General features: G+C 46.7%; 1 protein-coding gene across 1 annotated transcript in view; it reads right to left on the bottom strand.

Moving 5' to 3' along the window:
* The window catches only part of LOC143986900 (uncharacterized), a 32,680-nt gene extending 7,948 nt beyond the window's left edge, over positions 1 to 24,732 (bottom strand). The window contains exons 1-7 of the mRNA XM_077485307.1: positions 24,637 to 24,732; positions 4,219 to 4,338; positions 4,009 to 4,132; positions 3,795 to 3,892; positions 3,490 to 3,705; positions 3,204 to 3,410; positions 2,942 to 3,083 (exon numbers count right to left, since the gene is read on the bottom strand). Of these exons, the coding sequence (XP_077341433.1) occupies positions 2,942 to 3,083; positions 3,204 to 3,410; positions 3,490 to 3,705; positions 3,795 to 3,892; positions 4,009 to 4,132; positions 4,219 to 4,338; positions 24,637 to 24,732 (1,003 nt within the window). The remainder of the gene's footprint in view (positions 1 to 2,941; positions 3,084 to 3,203; positions 3,411 to 3,489; positions 3,706 to 3,794; positions 3,893 to 4,008; positions 4,133 to 4,218; positions 4,339 to 24,636) is intronic.
* Between the last annotated feature and the right edge of the window lie 2,770 nt (positions 24,733 to 27,502).

Genomic DNA, 27,502 nt, shown 5'->3' with positions numbered 1-27,502 from the left:
CTATTAGCATGATCATTGAGGAGGAAGAGGATAGTCACTCAGCATAACAGGATAGTCACTCAGCATCAGCATAGGCAGTCTTGAAGGGATCTGACATTTCAAAAAAAAATATTCGGTTACATCAGCATCAGGTGCTTGGTAGCTGGTGGTGATCCAAGACTGATTCATTTTTATGAAGGTCAGTTGATCAACCGAGTCGGTGGACAGGAGCACCCTGTGATCAAAGCCTCCAGCAGCACTGAATGTGCGTTCCGAAAGAACTCTGGATGCAGGACAGGCCAGTAGCTCAATTGCATACTGTGCAAGCTCTGGCCAGTGATCCATCCTCAAGACCCAATAACCCAGAGGCTTTTCGGTGGGAAAGGTGTCCAAGTCTGATCTTGCCCCTAGGTATTCCTGCACCATGTAAATCAGACACTGGCGATGGTTGCTGGAACCGATCATACCTTGGGGCTCCGGACTAAAAAATTGTCTGAATGCATCGATCAGACGGCCACCTTCTCCACCGCTCCTTCTGTGACTGACCAAAGCCTCAGCAACACGTTATCCAGGACCAGGAATTTGTAACCTCCCAGTCTCTGGGAACACGTTACACAGACCTTTCTGCAAGGCCTCCCAAAGATGTTTCATCCTCTGCGATGGCAAGATAACGTCCGCAACCTTACCCTTGTAACGTGGATCAAGGAGGGTTGCCAGCCAGTAATGATACCTTGATCTGAAGAGTACGAGGATCCTTCCACAGGATCAGGGAGGCCATGCAGCGTAGGTTAGCTGAGGCATTCGGTCCGGAGTCCTCTGGATCAGAGGACTCCAGACCGCAGCCACGTACAAGTCCATGGGTTTCTTGGGACTGTAAATGACCCCTTAAAGACTGCTGCTGATGCTGAGTGCTAGGCTCCACCTCCATGCTGACACAATCCTCCTCCTCCTCCTCTTCCAGTGTGATCGGTAGGCCAGCAGGAACACTGTCTGATAAAGGGGGCCTTGAGAGGTAAGGAAGTCCTCTTCCTGCCTCTGGTGCCCTGTCCATTATTCCACACAGTGTGTGCTCCAACAGGTGGACGAGAGGGACAGTGTTACTGATGCATGCACTGTCACCATCCTCGTGGCCTCCTCAAATGGTGACAGGACAGCGCATGCATCCCTGTTCATGGCCAGCTGGGATGGGGAAAAAAACCAAGCTCCCCTGACCCTGTCCTGGTGCCATAGTCGCACAGGTACTCATTGATGGCCCTCTGCTGCGTGTGCAGCTGCTACAGTATGGTCAATGTTGAGTTCCACCTGGTGGGCATGTAGCATATAGCATTTTTATTTGCTCGTAATGGCAGAGATCTGCGATTTTTCACTCGCATCAGCTCTGGGGGCAAGCAGCAGGTGCATGCGTGTCCCCTAGTGGCCACCTAAGGAAGCAAGGTGACATAACGTTGATTCGCCTGACCATGCCATTCTGTAAAACTGTGGCGGCTGGGCAGCAAATGGTTAAAGGAGTTATAAAGGCAGAAGGTGCATTCTATGCATTAAGATAACAACCTTCTGTGTGTAGCAGCCCCCCAAAACCATTTAGTTACTTACCCGAGGTCCTTCTCTCTGCAGCAATGTCCACGAGTGCTTTAGCTGTCCTGATTGGCTGAGACTAAGCAGCAGCACCATTGGCTCCCATAGCTGTCAATCAATCAGGGGAGAGAGGGGGTGGGGCCGGGTCAGGGCTCCATGTCTGAATGGATACACAGAGCTCTGACCCGGCTCGGGTGCCCCCTGTAGCAAGCTGAGGGTCACTCGATAGGAGGAGGGTTCAGGAGAGCAGAAGTGGGACCTGAGAAGAGGAGGATCCAGGCTGCTCTGTGCACATCCAGCTGCACAAAAGAGGGAAGTATAACATGTTTGTTATTTAAAAAACAAACAAAAACAAGCCTTTACAATCACTTTAGGCCCCTTTAACACGGAATGGATTCATGATGATCAGGCTTGTGGACATCCGCTTGCTCAGTGAGGATCGCTCTGTTTATCCCCGCTGAGCTGGCGGATGTCAGATCTCTGCCCTCCGTCTGCAGAATCGGACCATAGTGGAGACGGATGATATCGGGTGTCAGTGGATATTCATCTGCTGACACCCGCTTTCCCATAGGGATGCATGTATGTCCGTATTTCATCCAAAAACAGATGGATGAAATACGGACATACGGTCCGCATGTGTGAAAGGGGCCTTAAGGTTCCAAAGTTTGAGGATGTTATCACATTATTATCAACATGTAAAAGTCTGTGCTCCAATCAAATCATCAGATATAAAATGTCCAGCTGGAAGGAAATGGGTGTAAAAGAAGTCAGGACTATGTAAAGTACAACTTATTTTATGGGATACAACAGTTAGGATTTTAGGATTTTTAGAGTGTATAGTGATGGGGTCAGGAGTATGTAATGTACAAAAGAAAGTAAAACGGGACTCATAATATTGGTGTTCAGTAATCAGTGGAAGATTAAATGTTTACATGAGACAAGTTGCAGAGGTCCCACACTGCTGCCTCCCATCTCCTGTGACTTGGGTCTAAGATTGTACAGACATTTCCCTCCACCCAGCAGACAACAGAGCAAGTAATCCAGGGAGAATTGTTTTGTCAGAGATCTTACTAGACCCGGGTATGGGGCAGAAGACCCAAAGCACATACCCCAGGTCCCCAGATCTATTAACATCTATGGTGAAAATGAACATTTTGCTGCCAGCTGAACCCCAGAATCTCCATAAATCCCATCTAGATACATAAATTGTGTCTGCAGCACAGAGAAGGAAGATTATCAGAGAGAAATACAGGAATACCGGGTCGGGGAACACAGCTCAGGAAAGTGACCAGGGGATTACAGGCTGATATCACCCAGTCCCAACCCTACTCTGGACCAATCAGTGAGCAGTATGGGTGGAGGAATGCATTTAGTGTTAATGACCCACCTGTGCTCATCTCTGTAGGGGTGTCCTCCTCTATAAATGTCCCTGTTATTCCATCCTCCTCCATAGACTGCTGATCATCCCTCACATACTTCTCCTCTTCTTCTGCTTTAACCTCAAATTCTATATCAATTGGATCTCCACTCTAAATCAAGAAAATTAGAGAGAATATAATCTGTAAGATATAAGATTTAATATTGTGACATCACATATAAAATCCACACATCTCTATAAAAGTGTGTTTGATAACTTCCATTCCACCAACCTTGTAACAGTGAGGGATGGTGTCTTCTTCCTGTGTGGAATCCTGGGAATACAGAGGACGGGGACATCTCTCTGGTGGGTTCCTGGTATTAGGTGGCTCCATCATATCCTTGTGTCCTTCTGAAAACTCCTCCATCACGCCATACTCCTCATCCTCCGCTTTATACTCTTCTTTACCATCAATATTATCATCCCAGAGGTTTCCACTCTGAATATATAATAAAACATTCAATGTATCAAACATACTGTCTATAAATCAGGACTACCAATAATTGCCAATCATTTACCTGATGATGGTGGGGGATGGTGTGATCTTCCTGTGTGGAGCCCCGGGAATACAGAGGACGGGGACATCTCTCTGGTGGGTTTCTGTAACTGGATGACTCCACCATGGTGTCCTGGTACAGATCTTTGTGTTCTTTTAGAAACTCGGAGTCCTCCATCACACCATCCTCATCATCCTCCTCTTTTATCTCAACTTTAGAATCTCTTAGGTTTCCACTCTGAATATAGAATAAAAATCACATTGAAGGTAACAATGCAGATAATGTACAGATCCTAATGATACTATCAGTGATTGTTCCTCATCTACCTGATGATGGTGAGGGATGGTGTGACCTTCCTGTGTGGAATACCGGGAATACAGAGGACGGGGACATCTCTCTGGTGGGTTCCCATTACTGGATCCATCTGTAGGAAACACACACACTGACTGAATATATTGTTTCTATGTGTTTATCAGATGATGGGGGATCTAGGTGGACCCTCCATACTGCTCTCTCCTTTACAATAAAGTCTCCTCTTACCCGGTGATTTGAGGGGTGACTGATTGTCCATCATGACGTCTTTGTAGAGATCCTTGTGTGCTTCTAAATACTCCCACTCTTCCATGGAGAAATAGACAGCGACATCCTGACACCTTATAGCAACCTGACACACACAATGATACAGTCACCATCCAGACACATCCCTTGTCTGTTACTGGATAATGTCCCAGAATTCCCAGCACCACTCACCTCTCCTCCATCATCTCTCTGGTGACTTCTAGAATCCCCTTTGTATTTCTCTATTCTATCAGGGAGGGAGGTGGTGGCAATGTGATGGTCATATGATCTCCAGACTTCACAGGAGGAAAACTATAGATGTGAACACAGTTAGTAAAATCAAATGATATTCCCAGAATCCCCCTCACCTCACCACTCAGGTTCACATTTTATTAAAGCCCTACTTTAATACTGAGATATAATTTACCCACACAGAACCCCTACACTATGCAGGTTAAAAGCTTGGTGCAAGCATTCTGGTGTCATTACATACAATGCAGGACCAACAGGGCTAGTGAGGATGCCAAGGGTCCGCCCACATACTAAAAGCATCAGAAAAAAGCCAGAGGGAGGGACATTGGGAGGAGGAGCTGTGAGGTCAGTGTGATGTCATAGGGCATATAGACTCTGGATGGAAGGACATTGGGAGGAGGAGCTGTGAGGTCAGTGTAGAAGCATAGTATGATATGTAGAAAACTGGCAACAACATTAAACAATACATTGTTATGACAGAACCGATCCCACACTCCGATTGAGTGCTTCCGTCAGTATACCGCTTCCTAAGTCTGCTAGGTCTATCACAAATGTATAATAAATATATGACCGCTACCAAGATAATATACTGCAGGATAATAACTTAAAGTGATTGTAAAGCTTTGTTTATTTAAAAAAAAATTATGTATGACTCAGCTCGCCCCCAGCGTCATTGGATTTGATTGACAGCAGCAGGAGCCAATGCCTGCACTGCTATCAATCTATCCAATCAAGAGCTGAGAACTCCGGGCACAGAGGTACAGCGTGTCTCCACCAAGGGAGCGAATGGGCTCAGGTGAATAAAACAGGGGGTGGGGGGCAGTCAGTGTCAGAAGTTTTTTCACCTTAATACATAGGATGTGAAACACGAGGGTTTACAACCAATTTGAGAAGTCCGCTGTTATTAGTCTATCCAATCAAGAACCCCGGGCAGAGAGACAGCGCGAGGGCCAAGTTTCAGGGCTCAGGTTAGTAAAATGGGGGGGGGGGGGGTTGGGGGGACGGTCACTGGCAGGGATTTTTTCATCTTAATGCATAGGATCCACAAGGGTTTACAACCCCTTTAACAGCCATCCTAGAGGACACGGACCACCTCAGAAACAGTATAGAAGTAAAGTTTGTATATCTAAAATTGGTTAATCCATCCAATGAGCCCTACGCGTTTTGTGGATTTAAAGCGGAGTTCCACCAAAAATGGAACTTCCACTTTAAGTGCAGGTGACACCCTGACATGTCACATGTGGCATGTCATTTTTTTGGGGGGGCGAGGTTACCCAGTTTTTACGGGCACCCAGCTCCCACTTCCTTCCCTGGCGCCACAGAGCTGGAAGGAAGATCACCAATCCCCCTTTCTCCCTGCAATCCCAGAAGATTGCCCGCCCATTCACAGCACGCAGAGTGAAGCCACAGCCAGGCACCCACAGTTAGAATTCCGGCACCACAGAGAGGAGGGGAGAGGAGCGAGGCTTCATACGCCCGCATAGCTGGACCGTGGGACAGGCGAATGTATGATTATTAAAAGTCCCATTTAATCCACTCTTCAGTGGCAAATGCATTAAATATCTGTGAAAAAAACACAAATATGTAAAATAGATAATATTGTATAAAACAATCTAGCCAGAATACCTGACAGATGACTACTACTGTAACCACAGGGTGGGAAGAGGACTTCTCCCCCGAGGGTATTTACATATCAGCTAAATATGAAGTGGTGAAACTGCAACAAAGGTGGCGCTCAAGGAGCCTGTCACGGGAGCTGAGGTACTGGGACACAAGGAATGGAAAAGGAGCACAAAAGGAACCTCCACAGAAAAGAAATATCCAGAGGTGATTTGTATAGACTCCAATACTATCATTTAATAAAATGTATTAAGAGTGATTGCACTTTTGTCAAAACATAAATGAAGTGGATGGAGACCTCCACCAAGGACAAGCTGAAGGAAGAGTAACAAGAAAAGTTCAAGAGTGGACTAAATCCATGAAACGCGTAGGGATCATTGGATGCATCTCATCTTCATTGGATGGTTTAACCAATTTTATATATACAGATTTTACTTCTATACTGTTTCTGAGGTGGCCCGTGTCATCTAGGATGGCTGTTATGTTCTTATCCTGCAGTATATTATCTTGGTAGCAGTCATATAGTTATTATACAATGTGTTGTTTACTGTTGTTGCCAGTTTTCTACATATAATGCTTGTTATATGCTGTCATTATGGACACAAATATTACCTGTTATGTTTTATTCAGCAATAAACATTGTGTGTTTTTTACATTGACTGCGTTTCTGCTGCTGCTGCCGCACATACCTCATATAAAGTCCCACTATAGTTCTCTTTTTGAATTCTACTGAATCAGGGATGGAGACATATTCACACACATTTCATATAAAGTCCCACAAAGTCCCCCCCCCCCTTTCCCCTTTTTTTCTTATATGATGAAGAACATGGATATATTCAAAACGGTCAGTCGCTTTTCTCAGATTACCTATAATGTATGTAAAGATTTGAAGTAAAAAGATTAATGCAAAGATGGGGATTGCCTCTTCAATTTTTATATATAAAATTGAAAATTCCTATCAAAATACTTACCGTAATTTTCCTTTCCTGATGGACTCCATAGCAGCAACATGTGGGTTAAGTCCCGCATCTACTACCCTATAGGACACTACTCCCATAAATCTTTGCTCCCTGCCAGCGGCCGTATTCGATACTAGCCTACTCCAACCATTTGGGAGGGAACTCCTGCTGCCATGGAGTCCATCAGGAAAGGAAAATTACAGTAAGTATTTTAATAGGAATTTTCCATTTTCCTGACAGACTCCATGGCAGCAACGTGTGGGAAATAACTCGCCATACACACCCGGGTGGGCAAAAAATGCTGAACAATGATTTAACACCGTCAACCGACAGTGCTTTTAAACCAAAATTGACAGAAGATAAAGTAGCTGGCTCAACACAATAATGAGACATAAAAGTATGAATTGATGACCAGGAAGCTGCTCTGCAGATTACTTCAGGTGCAACATGACTTGAGGCCACCCATGAAGTTGAGAGACTTCTGGTTGAGTACGCCGTAACCGCCTCAGGAGGACTCAAGCCCTTCTCTTTGTAAGCCCATTGGATAGCTTGAACCACCCATGCAGCAATGGATCTGACGGAAGCCTTGAGACCCTTGTTTTTTCTGTGGAACAGAACAAAGAGATAGTCAGATTGTCGAAAAGAAGCTGTAGCCTCCAACTATAGCCTCGAGGTAACTCCCATATAGAGGGTATGTGGCTCTATACTTCCGGCAGAATTACAGGTAGGAAGTGTGATTTCCTGGAAGACTGAAGTGACCTTGGGATTGTCCCTAGCATCGGGATTAGGACCACTTTGCCTAGAAAACAATGTGAGAAAAGGCTCCTTTGAACCTAGAGACTGAATTTCCGAAATTCTCTTCGCCAAAGTTATGGCTATCAGAAAAGAAGTCTTGAAGGTAAGCTCTCTGACCGAGATCGGCTTGTCAAGTTGTGAGAAAAAGTCAAGGACTAGTGGCAGATCCCATTTGGAGAACCTAGGTTTCCTCTGTGGTCTGAGCCAGACTGCCCCCTTGAAGAATTGTTGGACCAGAGGATGTTTGGCCCACGACACCCCAGAGAAAGCTGAAATTGCTGATACTTGAACACGGAGAGAACTGACAGACAAGAAGACCTCTAGTCCCATTTGCAGGAAACTTAAGACATCCTGAACTGTCGGATTGCTACCAGAGTTGGACCTGGAGGGCATATGGTTTGCAAATTTAGCCCAAATCCTTTCAAATACCCAATTGGTACTTCTTCTTCTTGCACTCATGAGAGTGGGGATGACCTGCTCGGGGCATCCTAAAGCCTCTAACCTTCCCCTTTCAAAAACCAGACCCTTAGGCGCAGGTGAGCCAAGCAGGGATATAGTCTCGAGTCTTGAGATAGAAGAACTGGTCTGAGTGGTAAGGGTATCAGATCCCAGACACTGAGGAGCATTAGTAGGGGAAACCAGGGTCTGTTGGGCCAGTAAGGTATTATGGGTATCACCTCCGCTACTTCCAACCTGAGTCTCCACAGGAACTGGAGAATAATGGGGGTTGGTGGAAAGGCATAAGCTTTGTGGAACCACCATCGCTCTGTCAGGGCATCCACCCCATATACCTAAGGATCCCGGAACCTCGAGTAGTACCTCGCCAGTTTCTTGTTGCAACGGGAGGCAAAAAGATTGACTTCTGGGGAGATGCCCAAGGTCATGATCCAACTGAATACTTCCTCGTGGAGAGAACACTCATTGTCCAAATGATGACTTGGTAGAGAGGATTCCCAGGTGTCCTGTCCTTGCGATTCCCTTACCGGTGAGCTTAACCGCTCCGAAGGAGGATCATGGGTCTGGCTGGTCTCTATACTTCTTAGAGACTCCTTGACGACCCTTTTGACCAGGGATTTCAGCTGCTGGTCCGTACCACCTCTTTCGCCAGCTGCTTTGGCATAGCAGAGATCACACAGGGATTTTCCCACAGGTACCTGAGTCCTGCACCCCTAACAGACACAGTCGGATGAATGGCTGGAGTGAGCCGTGGAAGTCCGACACACGTCTTTTTTTCTTTAAAGATATTTTTATTAGTTTTATGACAAACAGAGGAACCAAAAAAAAACAATATGCTTACAAAAACAAAACTTGGGCAATCATAGGTATACAGCATCAAATACTAGGCTCATGCATTTGGGAGATTTATGATATTGCATTGTTTAAGCATCATACAATCGTATGTAGAATACAATCAGGGTGTCAGTTACTTAGCACCGGTAAAATTCTATTTATACAGTATATAGATTGGCACGACCTAATAGCAATCTGAAATGTATGTCTATTGTGAGGGGAGGGTCAGGGGGCTAGCCAGCTACCTGCTCCATATTTTGTGGAATGTTTTTCTTCGTTTCTGAAGTTCAAAGGTAAGTTTGTACATTGGGATAGCTTCGTTGATTAGCTTCAGCCATAAGGTTTTTAAAGAGGTCTGTGTTCCCTTCCAAGACAACAATATAACTTTTCTAACATAAAAGTAGAGAATGCAGAGTAGCCTTTTGCAGACGTCGATATTTGCAAGTCACCAAAGATGCCCAGCAGACAATTCTTGGGGTAAATAATGTTAGGGAGGCTTAGGGCTGTGGAGATAAAGGAGCCCACCCCTGCCCAGAGGTCCCGAACCATTGGGCATGCCCAAAAACAGTGTAGTAAGTCAGCTTCTTGGCTGCAGCCATGTAAACATTCAGCCGTGGGTGACAAACCCATCTTTTTCAACCTGGTTGGGTTGAGGTGAGATTGATGGAAAATGTTTACCTGTATAATGCAGTCTCTTGATGAAATAACTGATGTTTTGTATGTGTCACTAAACTCCGTCCAGTCCTCATCTGCAAGGGAGATGTATATAGAGATCAATTTTTCCTGGGCCCTACTAAATCTGGGGTTAAGGTCAGTCATTAGGGCAGCGTACTAAGTAGATATAAGTTTAGTAGGGTCAGGTTGTCTCAGCATTTTCTCTAGTGGTGGTAGGTTAGTTGGGTCATCTAAGAAGCCGAACTGTGCTCTGATAGCATGTCTGAGCTGATAGTAGTAAAACAGGTATGAGTGTGGCAAGTCAAAGCTGATGGAAGGATTTAAAGCCTTGCGCAGTATATAGGTGACAAAGGTATTTCATCCCTTTGGAGTACCAATGTTTAGGGTCAGGAAAAGAGTAAAGTTCCTGCAAGGTGGGATTGAACCATAAAGGGTTATTCAGGGATACTGACCATGTGTGCCGTGTTATTTTTGTGGTGATGTATTTGAACAATGAAAGGGATGTGGCCCGCAAAGAGGTCCCGGGGCAGGGTGGGACTTTTCCCCTATAAACAATATTGTGAAGGGTTTCAATGGAGGAAGCAATGGCCACCTCAGTGGTAGTACATGCATTTGCTGCTATTGGGTGTAGCCAGTCATGGATATGGACCAGTTGAGATGCTAGGTAATATAGAAAGAAGTTTGGGAATGCCAATCCTGCCAGGTGTGTAGGTAACCTAAGTGTCTCAAGCGCCACTCTGGGGAATCTGCCATTCCACGGGAACGTTTTACAGATTGTGTCTTTACGTTTGAAAATAGATTTAGGTATTTTGCATGTGGAGTTGTATAGCAGTCTTGGTAAATAGATCATTTTGAGGGTATTTGCCCTCCCCATAATATCCAGGGGCAGGTCCATCCACTGTTTAGTTTGCTTCTTTAAGCAAGTTAGTAGTGGGTCTAAGTTATTGGCAATGTAAGTGGACAGAGGTGTCTGCACCAGAACCCCTAGATACCTAAAGGAGGATACCACCTGCAGAGTCTGGGTGAATATGAAAAGTTGCGTCCGGGTCCAGGGGGAAAAGTCTGGATTTCTCCCAATTCACCCTGAATCCGGAGTAGTCTCCAAATGTATTGATCTTGGATAACAATGTTTGGAGTAACACATCGGTGTCCGCCAGGTACACCAAGGTGTTATCCGCATAGAGCGAGATTCGTTCCTCAATGGTAGCAATGAGACCTTTTATTGATGGAGAGGATCGGATACGTACCGATAGTGGCTCCATGGCCAGGGCAAAGAGGAGGGGGGACAGTGGACACCCTTGTCTTGTGCCCCTATTGATTGAGAAGGACTCAGTGACTGTTGAGTTAACCCGAATACAGGTCCTCGTGGAAGCATAGAGGAGTTTTACCCACACCACCATTCTGGGGCTAAAGCCATACATTTTCAACACCTGAAAGAGGTACGGCCATTCCACACTGTCGAACGCTTTACATATATCTAGGGATACTGTGGCCCTTGTAGGAGGACAGTCGTGTGGGTATTGTAGATTGTGGAATAGTCTGTTCATTCTGGTGGACCTTCATAGTCTGTTCATTCTGGTGGACCTGGTGGACCCTCTGGATATAAATCCCCCTGGTCACTGTGTAACTGTGTGTGGGTCATCACTACAGTGTTTAAATGATTTGCCAATACTTTGGCCAGGATCTTAACATCCACATTTATGAGTGATATCGGGCGGTATGATTCACATTTAAGTGGGTCCTTGCGGGGTTTTAGTAAAAGTATAATCAAGGCTTCTTGCATAGTAGGGGGGAGGACCCCTATATCTAAAGCCTTGTTGTATGTGTGTAAAATAAATGGGGATAGTATGTCTTTAAACTGTGTGTACCATTCGGTTGGATAGCCATCCAAACCGGGAGTTATATGAGCAGGCATTTGTGAGATAGCCATTGACATTTCTTCAACTGAGATAGGTGCCTCTAACTCCTCTTTCTGTTCAGTTGTGAGGGAGGGGAGAGGTATGTCGGCTAAGTTTTCAGCTAGTTGGGCTTCGTTGTAGTCAGCTCTGGAGGTGTATAGGTTTTTGTAGAAATGTAAAAAGCTTTCCATGATGTCCCATGAAGAGGGAAAAGATCTACCACCACCTCTCAAGCAGTCCATGGCTGTGTCTAATAGGGCATTAAAGTCCCCTATATAAATTATCGGTCCAGGGGGTCTAGTCAGTAGCTTAAGGCCGCGTACACACGGGCGGACTGTTCGCCCAACCTTGTCCGCTGAACAGTGTTTGGGCGGACAGTCCGCTCGTGTGTGGGGCTTCAGCGGACAGTTTCAGCGGACAGTTGGCCGAACAAGGTCTTACGGAAATTCCGAAAAACTGTCCGCTGAAACAAGGTTTCAGCGGACTGTTCGCTCGTGTGTAGGCTTGTTCGGCCAACTAAGTCTCGCGCATGCTCAGAAAGGATTTCCACGTCGGAAGGTTGCATTGCAGTGTATTGGACGTCGAAATTTTCGATCCGTCGTGCGTGCCGAAACGTCATCGCGCACGGTTTCAGCAAACTGTTCGTCCGTCGTGTGTGGCCATGTCCGTCCATGCTAAGTTTGAGCGGACTGTTTGCCGAAACTGTTGGACGGACAAAGTTGGGCGAACAGTCCGCGCGTGTGTACACGGCCTCAGTGACAATTTAGATAGTACCTCCACCAAAAATGGGGGAGGAATATAAACATTCACAAGAGTAAGCATCACAGAGGAAATTTGTAAGCTTAGTATAATAAATCTCCCCTCTGGGTCTGTGGTTACTTGTAAGGTCTCAGTGGGAAGGGATTTAGTTCAGGGCGAGGACCATCTGCACGTTCAGGGAAGCCCACGAATCGCAGGTTGTTCCTTCGGGAACGATTTTCCATCAATTTTGGCATGAAGGGCCGCCATTTCCCCTGTATGATCCCTCAGATAGGGGATGGACAACTTCCTCAAGCGAGCTGATGCGTTCCTCTGCTTCCCCTGCCCTATCTCTTAAGTTTTGTATGTCTTGCTTCAGGAGAGAAAAGTCCATGCATACTGACGCTATCTGAGCAGTGAGAGAGGCTTTGCAGTCCTGAATAGCAAGCATAATGAAGGCTAGGGTAAGTTCAGTGGAGGGGAACCTGGGCTGGAGCTATCTTCACTGTCCATGTGGAGGCTCCGGGACTGCTCTGGGACTGCAGTGGGTCAGGCTGTGTGTCTCTAGTAGAAGGGGCAGAGTCACTCACCATTGCAGCCTGTTGTTTTTGGAGAGCAAAGATAGGTGGCTGCAGCAGCTGTCTTGCCATCGATAATGCCGCAGGGGCCTGTATTTTACCATAGATGCCAACCTGGAACATTCCCACAGCTGTGGGGAACAATTTAAGACCTTTCTGGAGCAAATCGGGCTCAGGGTGACTGCAGGAATGCCGCTCGGAAGCTGGAACTTTGGATTTACACTTCACGTATGCTGTGATCACCTTCTGAAGAGGGAACTAGATCAGCGCGTCTCTTTCAACAGCACAAAGCACCTTTTTGAACACTAATCATTTCAATTAATGGGACTAGAGTGCTATATGGGATTTATATATTTTTACTTTTTATATTTTTTCATAATTATTTCCCTACATTTATTTATATTTTTCATTATAAATTTCATTTCTTTTGGCATATTCATATCTAATTCTTGGTGTTTTTATGATCACTCATGCACTTTGTGTGTTTTATTTGCACGTACCTATTTAATAAAAATGTTTGGATTGGTTTATATTGTATGATTAACCACTTGCCGCCTGCCATATAGCAGAATGGCGGCTGCAAAGTGGTTTCAATATCCTGACTGGGCGTCATATGACGTCCTGAGGATATTAAGCTGCTGCGCGCATCCGTAGGGCGTGCATCGTGGCGATCGTTGTTGCAGTATGTCAGTCTGACACACCGCAACTACGATCTCAGTAAAGAGTCTCTGACGGAGACTCTTTACCACGTGACGGCTGACCACAGTGTAAATAGGAAGAGCCGTTGATCGGCTTTTCCTCACTCGCGTCTGTCAGAGCTGATCGGCTGCTCCTCTGACAGGGGGTCTGTGCTGATCGATTATCAGTGCAGCCCCCCGAGGATGCCCACACTGGACCACCAGGGATGGCCAGCACCAGGTATGCCACCCTAGACCACCAGGGATGCCAGTCAGTACCCACAATGGGCATCACTGATTGGCATCCATCAGTACAATAGATTACAATGCCACTTATCAGTGCCCATCCATGCCGCCTATCAGTGCCCATCCATGCCGCCTATCAGTGGCCGTCCATGCCGCCTATCAGTGCCCATCTGTGCCACCAATCCATGCTAATCTGTGCCGCCTATCCATACCGTCTATCCATGTCCATCTATGCCGCCTATCCATGCCCATCCGTGCCGCCTATCAGTGCCTATTTGTGCCACCTATTACTTCCCATCCGTGTCGCATATCAGTGCCGCCTATCAGTGACACTTCATTGGTGCCACCTCATCAGTGCCTGTCAGTGCAGCCCTATCAGTGCCCATCAGTGAAGTAGAAAACTTACTTATTTACAATGTTTTTTAAAAGAAATAAAAATGTTGGTCTTTTTTTATTTGTTTTTAGCAGAAAATAAAAATCCCAGAGGCAATCAAATGCCACCAAAAGAAAGCTCTATTTGTGGGAACAAAATGATAAAAAATTTAGTTTGGGTAGAGTGTAGTATGACCGGGCAATTGTCATTCAAAGTATACTAGGTTATATTACCCCCAGTAAGATTTGAACTCACGACCCCTGGTGCTCTACAAGCTGAGCTATGGAGCTTTATAAACATTACAACATAACACACTAATTACATTTTAGATATTTTTTGTGTATAGAGAAAACAAAAAAATTACATTTGAGAGAAAAAGAGAGAAAAATAGAAAGCTAGAGATATATAGAGTGGGGGGAAGTGAAGGAAAGAGGGGGGAATATATATAATGTGAGAGAGAGAGGAGATAGAGAGAGGGGAGGGAGGGGGAGAGAGGGGGAGAGAGAGAAAGAGAGAAAGAGAGAGAGAGAGAGAGAGAGAGAGAGAGAGAGAGAGGAGAGAGAGAGGGGAGAGAGAGAGAGAAATGAAAGAGAGTAACGAGAGGGAGAGGAGAGTAAGGAGAGGGAGAGAAAGGAGAGGGAGAGAAAGGAGAGGATGGAATATATATCTATATATCTATATATATATATATATATATATATATATATATATATATATATATATATATATATATATATATATCTATATAGTGAGAGAGAGGAGATAGATAGAGAGAGGGGAGGGGAGAGAGAGAGAGCAGATGAGACAGAGAGCCGAGGAGAGGGAGAGAAAGGAGAGGGTGGAATATATATATATATATATATATATATATATATATATATATTGTGAGAGAGAGGAGATAGATAGAGAGAGGGGAGGGGAGAGAGAGAGAGCAGATGAGACAGAGAGCCGAGGAGAGAGAGAGAGAGAAAAGAGAGAGAGAAAAGAGAGAGAGAAAGGAGAGATGGAGAAATGAGAGGGGGAGAGAGAAAAAACAGAATGAGAGAAAAGGAGAGAGAGAGGGGAGAAAGGAGAGAGAGAAAATGAGAGAGAGAGAGAGAGGGGGAGAGGGAGAGAGAAGAGAACGAGAGAGGGGAGAAAGGAGAGAAAGAGGGCGGTGGATGGAGAGGGAGAAAGAGAAGGTGGGCGAAAGAGGAGAGAGAGAGACAGAGAGAGAGGAGGAAGAGAGAGAGATTGAGAGGAGAGAGGGGGAGAGAGGAGAGAGGGGGGAGAGAGGGGAGGAGGAGGGAGAGAGAGAGTGAGGGAGGAGAGAGAGAGGGAGGGAGGAGAGAGAGAGGGAGGGAGGAGAGAGAGAGAGGAGAGAGAGAGAGAGAGGGGGAGGAGGAGAGAGAGAGGAGGAGGAGAAGAGAGAGAGGGAGGAGAGAGGGAGGAGAGAGAGAGAGAGAGAAGGAGGCGAGAGAGAGAAGGAGGCGAGAGAGAGAAGGAGGAGAGAGAGAGGAGGAGGAGAGAGAGAGGGAGGAGAGAGAGAGAGAGGGAGGAGAGAGAGAGAGAGAAGTAGGAGAGAGAGAGGGGGAGAGAGAGAGGGGGAGAGAGAGGGGGGGAGAGAGAGGGGAGAGAGAGAGGAGAGAAAGAAAGGAGCGGGAGAGAGATAAAGGAGAGATAGCGAGAGAGAGAGAAAGAGGCGGCGGTTGGAGAGAGGGATAGGAGATAAAAGAGAGAGAGAGAGAGAGGGGGGGGGAGATAAATGAGAGAGGGGAGATAAAGAAAGGAGAGAGAGGAGAGAGGGAGAAAGGAGAGAGAGGGAGAAAGGAGAGAAATGAGAACAAGAAAATAAGGAGAGAGAGAGGAAAGAGAGAGAAAGGAGAGAAAGAAAGGAGCAGGAAAGAGAAAGGAGAGAGGGGGAGGGAGAGAGAGAGGGTGGTGGTTGGAGAGGAAGAAAGAGATGGAGAGAGGGAGAGAGAGAACAAGAGAAAAGGAGAGGAGAAAGAGGACAGTTAAAGAGAGTGATGGAGAGAGGTACAGAGACAGAGAGATAGATAAAGAGAAAGAAAGAGAGAGGGGAGAGAGAGAGACACACAGAGAAGGTTCCTATGGTGGAGATAAGAGGAGATTAGAGGAGACAGTGGAGGAGGGGCCGGGGGAGGAGAGGAGACAGTGGAGGAGAGGGGGGGGGAGAGGAGACAGTGGAGGAGAGGAGGGGGGGAGGGGGTACAGACAACATCTTGTAGTTGTGGAGAAATGGAACCATGAAATATACAATCAATTCTTCATTCGTTATAAAATCTGTATGTAGGTTTCCATAATGAATTCTTATAATACAATTCAAAAATATATTCATTTTTATTTTAACCTCTCGCTTACCGGGCACTTAAACCCCCTCCTGCCCAGACCCATTTTCAGCTTTCAGCGCTGTGGCACTTTGAACGACAATTACGCGGTCATACAACACTGGACACATTACATTTTTATCATTTTTCCCCACAAATAGAACTTTCTTTTGGTGATATTTAATCACAGCTGGGATTCTATTTTTTGCTAAACAAACAAAAAAAAAAAGTGGAACGTTTTGGAAAAAAATCATGTGTAATAGTTTGTTATAACATTTTGCAAACAGGTAATTTTTCTCCTTCGTGGATATACGCTGATGAGGCGGCACTGGTGGGCACAGATAGGGCGGCATGGATGGAAACAGATAAGGCGCCACTGATAGGCACAGATAAGGTGGCACTGATAGGCACAGATACGGGGGCACTGACGGGCACAGATATGGTGGCACTGATGGGCACAGATAAGGTGGCACTGATGGGCGGCACCGATAGGTACCACTGATGGGCACTGGTAGGTGACACTGAAGTGCAGCACTATTGTTGAGGCACTGATAGGTGGCACTGTGGGCACTGATGGGTGGCGCTGGTGGGCACTGATAGGCGGCACTGTTGCCTATTGTTAGGTGGCACTGGCAGGGGGCACAGGTGGGCACTGATGAGTTGGCGGCAGCCCGCTGTGATCGGGACTGATGTCCCTCTCACAGCCACCGGTGATTGGCTCTTTTCTTTCTCCTCACACTGTCAGTACGAGGAGAAAAAAGCCGATTGGGATGGGGGAAATGGATGGCCCCAGGATTGGATGGGGGAAATGGATGGCCCCAGGATGGAATGGGGGAAATGGATGGAGCCAGGATGGGATGGGGGAAATGGATGGAGCCAGGATGGGATGGGGGAAATGGATGGAGCCAGGATGGGATGGGGGAAATGGATGGAGCCAGGATGGGATGGGGGAAATGGATGGAGCCAGGATGGGATGGGGGAAATGGATGGCCCCAGGATTGGATGGGGGAAATGGATGGCCCCAGGATTGGATGGGGGAAATGGATGGCCCCAGGATGGAATGGGGGAAATGGATGGAGCCAGGATGGGATGGGGGAAATGGATGGAGCCAGGATGGGATGGGGGAAATGGATGGAGCCAGGATGGGATGGGGGAAAGGGATGGAGCTGGGATGGGGGAAATGGATATATATGGTGTAGCGCTTTAAAGTGACTAAAACAATAACATGACTGAACACATGTCAGTGCCATTGTGTGTAAAAAAGTGACAAAGACTAATAGTCAGTATTATGGCACACTAGGTAGTAGCAAACAATAGCAACCACTCTTATGACACACCGAATAGTGATGGGTACTGGCAAAAATACTTGTGATGAGAGGATATCAAAGAAAATGATAAACAATGAAAAGTGACTGGTGTAATAACCCTGAAATCACATATATATATATATATAAACACAAAAAGAAAATGAACAAAAATGAAGCCGTCCGAAGACGGATTACAACATTGAAGCGAAAAGCACAAAAAGAAAATTAAGTGGCAAAAATAAATATTTAGGTGAGAAAGTCCATTGAGGATCGTGCCAAAAGTCCCAAAAAGAAGCTTGCACACTCTTCAAACCACCAAAAAACAAAGTGTCTGGCAATCATCAGCGTGACAAGACCACCACCAGAGACGATGTGAGCTTACCAGATAGCTCAGACCCACCAGAGCGTACGTTCTGTGAGTCCATAGAGCTTAGAATGTCAGCAGACAACCAAAAAAAAAACAATCCCTGCCGATGTGTCCCAAAACTTTTGGAGAGAGGTCCGTCTCAGCATAGGTAAGTATGATGTCAGGATGCAACCGATATGTAGAAAAGGATAAAGAAGACCATATAGTGTTAATTCCATAGGACAAAAGGAAATTTATTAAAAGCTAGTACACTTACATTAAAAAAGTGTTTTCAAGCGCTTGTGGAGTTCTCCCGACGCGTTTCGTGTCAATACACTTTGTCTGGGGTGTCTCTCCACTGCAGCCTTACATTTATAGAGAATATAACCCTTCTAACCAGAATCCAGCTCGTAGTGTCACCAGGTAAATGTAACTTCCGGGTTAAGCCAAAATGGCGGACTGGCGTGTGTTTGCGTTCCACCGGGCCATCCAACTTCCGGTTGGTGTGAAATAGATGGCCGGATACCAAGCCTCAATGTGAAGGCAGAGCTTGCGCTCCACAGCGCGTCTCAAATACAGTATTATGGTGGACAAAGCTGATATATAGCAAGAAATACTCGTCGTCCGCAGAACATTTATCACATATTCTACAAACACAGACTTACAGCATTTAACAGCGAATAGAGAGATAGGCATTTTACATGCCCGGAATGCAAGATGTCAAAAGTTTTGGGACATATGTCAGAAAGTCGCAGAAGGTGGCAATGAGCCACCAGCTAGAATCAATACCCGGAATGTCAGATGTCAAAAGTTTTGAGACGCATGTCAAAAATATTTAGACATATGTCAAAATGTCGTAAAAAATTACAATAATAAGCCACTGGTTCGTGATTGGACAAAAGGGATAGGCATCTTACATACCCGGAATGCAAGATGTCAAAAGTTATGGGACATATGTCAGAAAGTCGCAGAAGGTGACAATAAGCCACCAGCTATGATCAATACCCGGAATGGCAGATGTCAAAAGTTTTGAGACATATGTCAAAAGGTCGCAAAAAATGACAACAAGCCACTAATTCGTGATTGGGCAGAAGGGATATTATATCAGAGTTTAGTAACTATGGACAGCCGACTATAATTTACAACCCAAAATACAATGTGTCAAAAGTTTTTGGACATATGTCAGAGATGGATTCTTTTAAAGAGGTTTTACAATAGTAATAATCTTATCGTGATGTTTAGATACATACAGCCAAAAGGCCAAAAAAACATATATTATAATTTCAATGTGACTAAATGAAAATTATAATACCGGATTCAAAAACAAAAAAATAAATAAATAAAAAGGAAAAGAAAAACGCCTACTAAATTGTATAGAAGATGAAAATCGATCTGAAAATATCAATAATGACTACCACACCTAAGACTTCTAAGCTCTATGGACTCACAGAACGTACGCTCTGGTGGGTCTGAGCTATCTGGTAAGCTCACATCGTCTCTGGTGGTGGTCTTGTCACGCTGATGATTGCCAGACACTTTGTTTTTTGGTGGTTTGAAGAGTGTGCAAGCTTCTTTTTGGGACTTTTGGCACGATCCTCAATGGACTTTCTCACCTAAATATTTCTTTTTGTGCTTTTCGCTTCAATGTTGTAATCTGTCTTTCTGACGGCTCCATTTTTGTTCATTTTATTTTTGTGTTATATATATATATATATATATATATATATATATATATATATATATATATATATATATATATATGTGATTTCAGGGTTATTACACCAGTCACTTTTTCATTGTTTATCATTTTCTTTGATATCCTCTCATCACAAGTATTTTTGCCAGTACCCATCACTATTCGGTGTGTCATAAGAGTGGTTGCTATTGTTTGCTACTACCTAGTGTGCCATAATACTGACTATTAGTCTCTGTCACTTTTTTACACACGATAGCACTGACATGTGTTCAGTCATGTTATTGTTTTAGTCACTTTAAAGTGCTACACCATATATATCCATTTACCTTTGAAACAATCTTATCCAGTTGTTGTGTTAGAAGCTATTTTTCTATTTTGGTTTAGGCAGCGCAGTGTTTCCTTGATTTTACAGGATGGGATGGGGGGAAGGGATGGAGCAAGGATTGGATCGGGGAATGGATGGAGCAAGGATTGGATCGGGGAATGGATGGAGCCAGGGTGGGATCGGGGGAATGGATGGAGCCAGGGTGGGATCGGGGGAATGGATGGAGCCAGGGTGGGATCGGGGGAATGGATGGAGCCAGGGTGGGATCGGGGGAATGGATGGAGCCAGGGTGGGATCAAGGGAATGGATGGAGCCAGGGTGGGATCAGGGGAATGGATGGAGCCAGGGTGGGATCAGGGGAATGGATGGAGCCAGGGTGGGATCAGGGGAATGGATGGAGCCAGGGTGGGATCGGGGGAATGGATGGAGCCAGGGTGGGATCGGGGGAATTGATGGAGCCAGGATGGGATCGGGGAATGGATGGAGCCAGGGTGGGATCGAGGGAATGGATGGAGCCAGGGTGGGATCGGGGGAATGGATGGAGCCAGGGTGGGATCGGGGGAATGGATGGAGCCAGGGTGGGATCAAGGGAATGGATGGAGCCAGGGTGGGATCGGGGAATGGATGGAGCCAGGGTGGGATCAGGGGAATGGATGGAGCCAGGGTGGGATCGGGGGAATTGATGGAGCCAGGATGGGATCGGGGAATTTATGGAGCCAGGATGGGATCGGGGAATTGATGGAGCCAGGATGGGATCGGGGAATTGATGGAGCCAGGATGGGATCGGGGAATTGATGGAGCCAGGATGGGATCGGGGAATTGATGGAGCCAGGATGGGATCGGGGGAATTGATGGAGCCAGGGTGGGATCGGGGGAATGGATGGAGCCAGGGTGGGATCGGGGGAATGGATGGAGCCAGGGTGGGATCGGGGGAATGGATGGAGCCAGGGTGGGATCGGGGGAATGGATGGAGCCAGGGTGGGATCGGGAAATGGATGGAGCAAGGATGGGATCAAGGGAATGGATGGAGCCAGGGTGGGATCGGGGAATGGATGGAGCGAGGATGGGATCGGGGGAATGGATGGAGCAAGGATGGGATCGTGGGAATGGATGGAGCAAGGATGGGATCGGGGGAATGGATGGAGCAAGGATGGGATCGGGGGAATGGATGGAGCAAGGATGGGATCGAGGGAATGGATGGAGCAAGGATGGGATCGGGGGAATGGATAGAGCCAGGGTGGGATCGGGGGAATGGATAGAGCCAGGGTGGGATCGGGGGAATGGATGGAGCCAGGGTGGGATCGGGGGAATGTATGGAGCCAGGGTGGGATCGGGGGAATGGATGGAGCCAGGGTGGGATCGGGGGAATGGATGGAGCCAGGGTGGGATCGGGGGAATGTATGGAGCCAGGGTGGGATCAGGGGAATGTATGGAGCCAGGATGGGATCGGGGGAATTGATGGAGCCAGGATGGGATCGGGAATTGATGGAGCCAGGATGGGATCGGGGAAATTGATGGAGCCAGGATGGGATTTGGGGAATGGATGGAGCCAGGATGGGATCGGAGGAATGGATGTAGCTGGGATGGTGTCAGGTGGTGGATGGAGCCAGAATGGGATCGGGGGAATGGATGGAGCCGGGATAGGAATGGGGGATAGGGCTGGGATGTTTGATTTGGGGGGTTAAAGGATGTGTGCTAGGGGGTGCTTTGGGAGGGGAGAGGAATTGTGCTGGGGGCTCTCCTCCTTCTAGCACAAATACAATCCTACCCAAAACAAAGCACCCCCTAGCACATATCCTTTAACCCCCCCCACCCTATTGTGGAAATTTTTATTAATGTATGGTTGGCAGATGCCCCCCAGTGTCAGTTTTGACTGTAATACGCTCATGCGAGGGTATTCTCACATACAGACGTTGGTGGAAGACCATTGGCTGCAGAAACCTTCCCGTGGACATGGCGGATCTGTTTGCTCTTTTAAGGATGTTTGTTTATGCCTCACCAAGGGACTGGCCACTCCATGGCGACCGCATCTAAACTCCTAAGTAAGCAGATCTGCATATATGGGAACCATAGTATAACCATACAAAATCATGGCCCACTGAGCCATGACAGAGTACGGCTCTCTTCATTGGTAGCAGTGGGAGTGTGCACAAGATCGTGTTCAAAGTCATGTGCTTGCTGCATGATTTTGCACACGACCATCTGGCATCTGCACATGTGCGTGTGATTGGTTCTTTTGATTGAATACAAGTATCCGATTGGCTGATTCTGAAGCCACCACCTTCTTTTGTTATCCATGTTGTTAGTATAAAAAAAAGGAGCCTGGCTAATCTCTGGAGGATTTTGCTGAGCTCAACGTGATACCAGCATCTGTGTTTGTGTTACTGAGAGACATACAAAGCGCACTTTCCCGGGATTATATGAGAGTGCTGTATTTGTGCTTTTAAGCGCAAAGAAATGATATGCTTATAGGGAGAAGCTTAAAATTTCCCTGACAAACCCCCACCCCCACATCCCCCCAAAATCATTCTTGGCAGCACAATTGTTACCTGTCCAGGCCCCCCAGATCCCCCACTTCCCAATCCCCATGTAAGACTCCTGTTGTTATTACAGACCTCGTAGGTTAGGTGTCCCTCCTCTGCCTCCTCCCCCACTCTTCCTCCTGGCCAGTGTATGTGAACATCAGAGCCGAGGAGGATCCTGCAGGCTGCAGTGGAAGAGAGATGTGATTGTGGGGGGACAATAGGGCACCCCGTCTGTCAGTGTCATTCCCTCTACCCCCACCCTCCCCCGCACATCGCATACAGCTGAAGGGATTACAGAGATCCAGGAAAGGAAGAGGAGCCACGATGTTCAGCATCAGTCCAGGCCTGGTGTCACCCTCTGGCGGGTGTCACCCGGGTTCTGGGTGCACCCCTTGCCGCCTCATAGCAACACCATTGCATGTCCCTTTAACTTGCTATACCATTCAAGTTTGCCTGCAAAAAAGTTGATCTACATTCTCCTCTATGGGCCTTTCATTCCTTAGAAAACAATTATAATCCAATTACTCTCCATATTAAAGATCATCAGTGAACATGGAGAGAATGTCTGCTAAGGATTGATCTGATATGTCCAATGGTTCTGACTCCGGGTCACATCTCTCCTTCCCATTATACTCTATGGACATTCCTTTCTATCATTTATCTGTCATTCCATAGAAAACAGCTGTAATCCCAAATAATGACAATCATACAATCTGTTACTCTACTGGAGGAAGACCTGTGGGAAAGGGGAAATTGCTGAGCTTCTCAGATTTCTCTGCAAATGACTTTATATTTTCCTTCCCATTATACTCCATGGACATCACCTTCTATCATCCACCTTTGTCATTCAATGGTGTATTTAGGTTTTGTGCTGCCCTAGGCCTGACTAAACTCACCATACCCCCTAATTTAAACATGGCCCACCCCTTCCTGTCAAGGCCACACCCCTTCCCTTTTAAAAAGAAAAAGAACCCACTCTGTCATCTATGTGGGAGGACAGAGGGGGACGCCACGGGGAGGAGGACACAGAGGGACGCCTCGGGGAGGACACAGAGGGACGCCGTGGGGAGGAGGACACAGAGGGACGCCGCGGGGAGGAGGACACAGAGGGACGCCGCGGGGAGGAGGACACAGAGGGACGCCGCGGGGAGGAGGACACAGAGGGACGCCGCGGGGAGGAGGACACAGAGGGACGCCGCGGGGAGGCGGAAAGAGAGGGACGCCGCGGGGAGGAGGACAGAGGATCCCTTTTTTTTCCATAGCTCCTAGTGGTGCGGATGGATTTTGCTGGGTGCTGGTGCCAAGTAAGGATGAGCTCCGGCGTTGTTCGCATACGCCACTTGCAGAGCCCGCCAGGAAGTCGGCGCAGTGCTGCGCTAATCACAGGCAGTGAGACATTTCCTGATCTCTGCAGCCGCACATCGGGGCAATGTCTCACTGCCTGTGATTAGCGCAGCTCTGCACCTACTTCCTGGCGGGCTCTGCAAGTGGCATATATGTGAACACGCCTGAGCTCATTCTTAGGGCCAAGTTTCCACCCCCGGGATCACTGCAGGTGTGGAGAAAAGCTGTGTAAGAGGATATGGAGGAGAGATGAGGAGGAGATCCAGGAATCAGGATAAAGATCAGGACAAGCAACAGACAAGCGCATCCAAGAGATGAAGCCGGGGTCACTACACAGAAAATCAACAGAGATCGGTCACATTTCCATCCATGTGTGGTCACTGCCAGATAAAATTCACTCCATCAGCGGCTGCAGCCAATAGCTTCATCACTGATCTGTGTATTCTGAGAGCGGAGGAGCGCCCCCCATTGTCAGAATACAATAGTGCAGCGGGGAGGATTCCCCCATCCCCCTCCAATGTGTTTTTTCCTCTCCTCCCGCTGGATGAACGATAAAACTGAACCATGTATGGCCAGCTTTGGAAGGAAGATATATTCATCATCAACTGATCCCCCTGAAGGGGTTCATCTATATATTACCTCCTCTGTCGCCAGATCCAGCAACGTCTCCTCTCCACTTCCTTCCAAATGGAACTTCCTGTCTGTATCTGACATAACTTCCTGTCTGTATTCCATAGAGACTTTTTTTACTGGGTAGAGGTGAGATCACCATCTTGTGGTACTCAGAGAAACTGCAGCTGAAGAAACGTCTCGTAGTGTGAACACGGCTGTTTCATGTATTATTATTATTATTATACAGGATTTATATAACACCAACAGTTTACGCAGCGCTTTACAGTATAGAAATGAAGACACTGCAAGCGGTTTGAGGAGTCATATTGAACTATATAACAGGAACAGCAAACACAGAACAGGAAACAGGAAGTACAAGCAATGCAATATTACCATAGAGTATATTACCATAGAGTCCCTGTATTTGTATAAGAACTCCATAACATCTCCTTATTTTTTTACATGCAATCCAAAATATGTGTAAACAACCTAAAAACAGATTGTGACCAGTCTTAAACATAACATGCTGTGTTACTGGTAGATACACTACATATGGAGTCTATTTGGCCGTCTTGAAACTCGAACGCTGCACAAGACCACAGTGATTTTTTTCAGCTCCAGAAGGTGTTGAAGAGCTGCTCTCTTTCCTGGCAGGTGTGTTTGGTACAGAAGAACTTACTGGTATATGTGGTTTCATTATGTCATCCTCTTGGTGTCCTTCAGATATGACCAAAGTATTGTCTCTGCCTTGTGTAGCACTAACCCCCGAAGGAGCTGCTGGTTAGATTTGGGCGTGTTACCTCCTGTTTTCCTCCTTGTACATCTAGGGGTTCCCGTGGTAGATGGTCCAGTAACTTAGAGACTAGACATGTGCATTCGTTTTCGTCCGAATGCATATTCGTCCGAATTTCAGCTATTTTCGGTTTCGTTTTGACAAACGATAACGAAAGCACAAAATCCGAAAAAACGAAAGGTCCGACATAAATAAATGCTTTATTTTTGTTTTCATTGTTACAACAGTTCGATATAGAATAGGAGATTCGACATGACTCTGACAATAACAATCTGTCTATAGAACCTGTGGTCGAATGTGCCTAACCTTACCTCTATTAGTCCAAGATTATATAGAGAAAATATTCGACAGAGAGAAAAGATTCTGCAAGTTACTGTCCTAAAAAGTGTTTGGGGACCCGGGTCCTGCCCCAGGGGACATGGATCAATGCAAAAAAAGTTTTAAAAACGGCCGTTTTTTCGGGAGCAGTGATTTTAATAATGATTAAAGTGAAACAATAAAAGTGTAATATTCCTTTAAATTTCGTAGGGGGGGGGGGGGTGTCTATAGTATGCCTGTGAAGGGGCGCATGTTTCTGGTGCTTAGAACTGTCCCTGCACAAAGTGTCATTTATGCAGGAAAAAAGTCCTTTAAAATCACTTGCAGCTATTATGAATTGTCGGCTCCCGTAATACAGAGAACACTCATTGAAAGTCATTGATAAAAAAAAATAAAAAAAAAAGCGTGGGGGTCCCCCAAATTCAATTACCAGGCCCTTCAGGTCTGGTATGGATATTAAGGGGAACGCTGCCTCAAATTTAAGAAAAAATTTGACGTGGGGGTCCCCCTAAAAATCCATACCAGACCCTTTATCCGAGCACGCAACCTGGCAGGCCGCAGGAAAAGAGGGGGGACGAGAGAGCGGCCCCCCTCCCTCCTGAACCGTACCAGGCCACATGCCCTCAACATTGGGAGGATGCTTTGCGGGTCTGTGACCCCTCAAAGCACCTTGTCCCCATGTTGATGAGGACAAGGGCCTCATCCCCACAACCGTGGCCGGTGGTTGTCGAGGTCTGCGGGCGGGGGGCTTATCAGAATCTGGAAGCCCCCTTTAAGAAGGGGACCCCCAGATCCCGGCCCCCCCCTGTTTGAAATGGTAAGGGGGTACAAAAGTACCCCTACCATTTCACAAAGAAAGTGTAAAAAATAGTTAAATAAAACAAACACACTTTTGAAAAATTCCTTTATTAAAAAAATAAAAATAAATAAAAGATTCCAGCGGCGGTAATCCACTCTTGCTATCCAGCGACGGACGGTCATCTCTCCAGCGATGGCTCATCTCATCCAGCGCAGCGAATACATCCTTCTTCTGTCTCCGCAGAGGAGACACTGCAAGGATTCCGTCGGCCTGACGTTTCTTATATACGGAGGGCGGGGCCACCCGTCACGTGACCCCGCCCCCCTCTGACGCAAGGGGAAACCCGGGGTTCCCTGTGATGTATAGGGTGACCCCGCACCCCTCTGATGTAACACAGGCAGGTTTCCGTTACATCAGAGGGGGGCGGGGTCACCCATACGTCACAGGGAACCCCGGGTTTCCCCTTGCGTCAGAGGGGGGCGGGGTCACGTGACGGGTGGCCCCGCCCTCCGTATATAAGAAACATCAGGCCGACGGAATCCTTGCAGTGTCTCCTCTGCGGAGACAGAAGAAGGATGTATTCGCTGCGCTGGATGAGATGAGCCATCGCTGGAGAGATGACCGTCCGTCGCTGGATAGCAAGAGTGGATTACCGCCGCTGGAATCTTTTTTTTATTTTTAATAAAGGAATTTTTCAAAAGTGTGTTTGTCTTATTTAACTATTTTTTACACTTTCTTTGTGAAATGGTAGGGGTACTTTTGTACCCCCTTACCATTTCAAACAGGGGGGGGGCCGGGATCTGGGGGTCCCCTTGTTAAAGGGGGCTTCCAGATTCTGATAAGCCCCCCGCCCGCAGACCTCCACAACCACCGGCCACGGTTGTGGGGATGAGGCCCTTGTCCTCATCAACATGGGGACAAGGTGCTTTGAGGGTTCACAGACCCCCAAAGCATCCTCCCAATGTTGAGGGCATGTGGCCTGG

Source organism: Lithobates pipiens, unplaced genomic scaffold (genome assembly GCF_037356315.1).
Source record: "Lithobates pipiens isolate NorthernLeopardFrog02 unplaced genomic scaffold, aLitPip1_a1.2 Scaffold_18, whole genome shotgun sequence".
NCBI lineage: Eukaryota > Metazoa > Chordata > Amphibia > Anura > Ranidae > Lithobates > Lithobates pipiens.
Note: the sequence above shows the minus strand (reverse complement) of the source record. Positions and strands in the feature narration are given on the sequence as shown.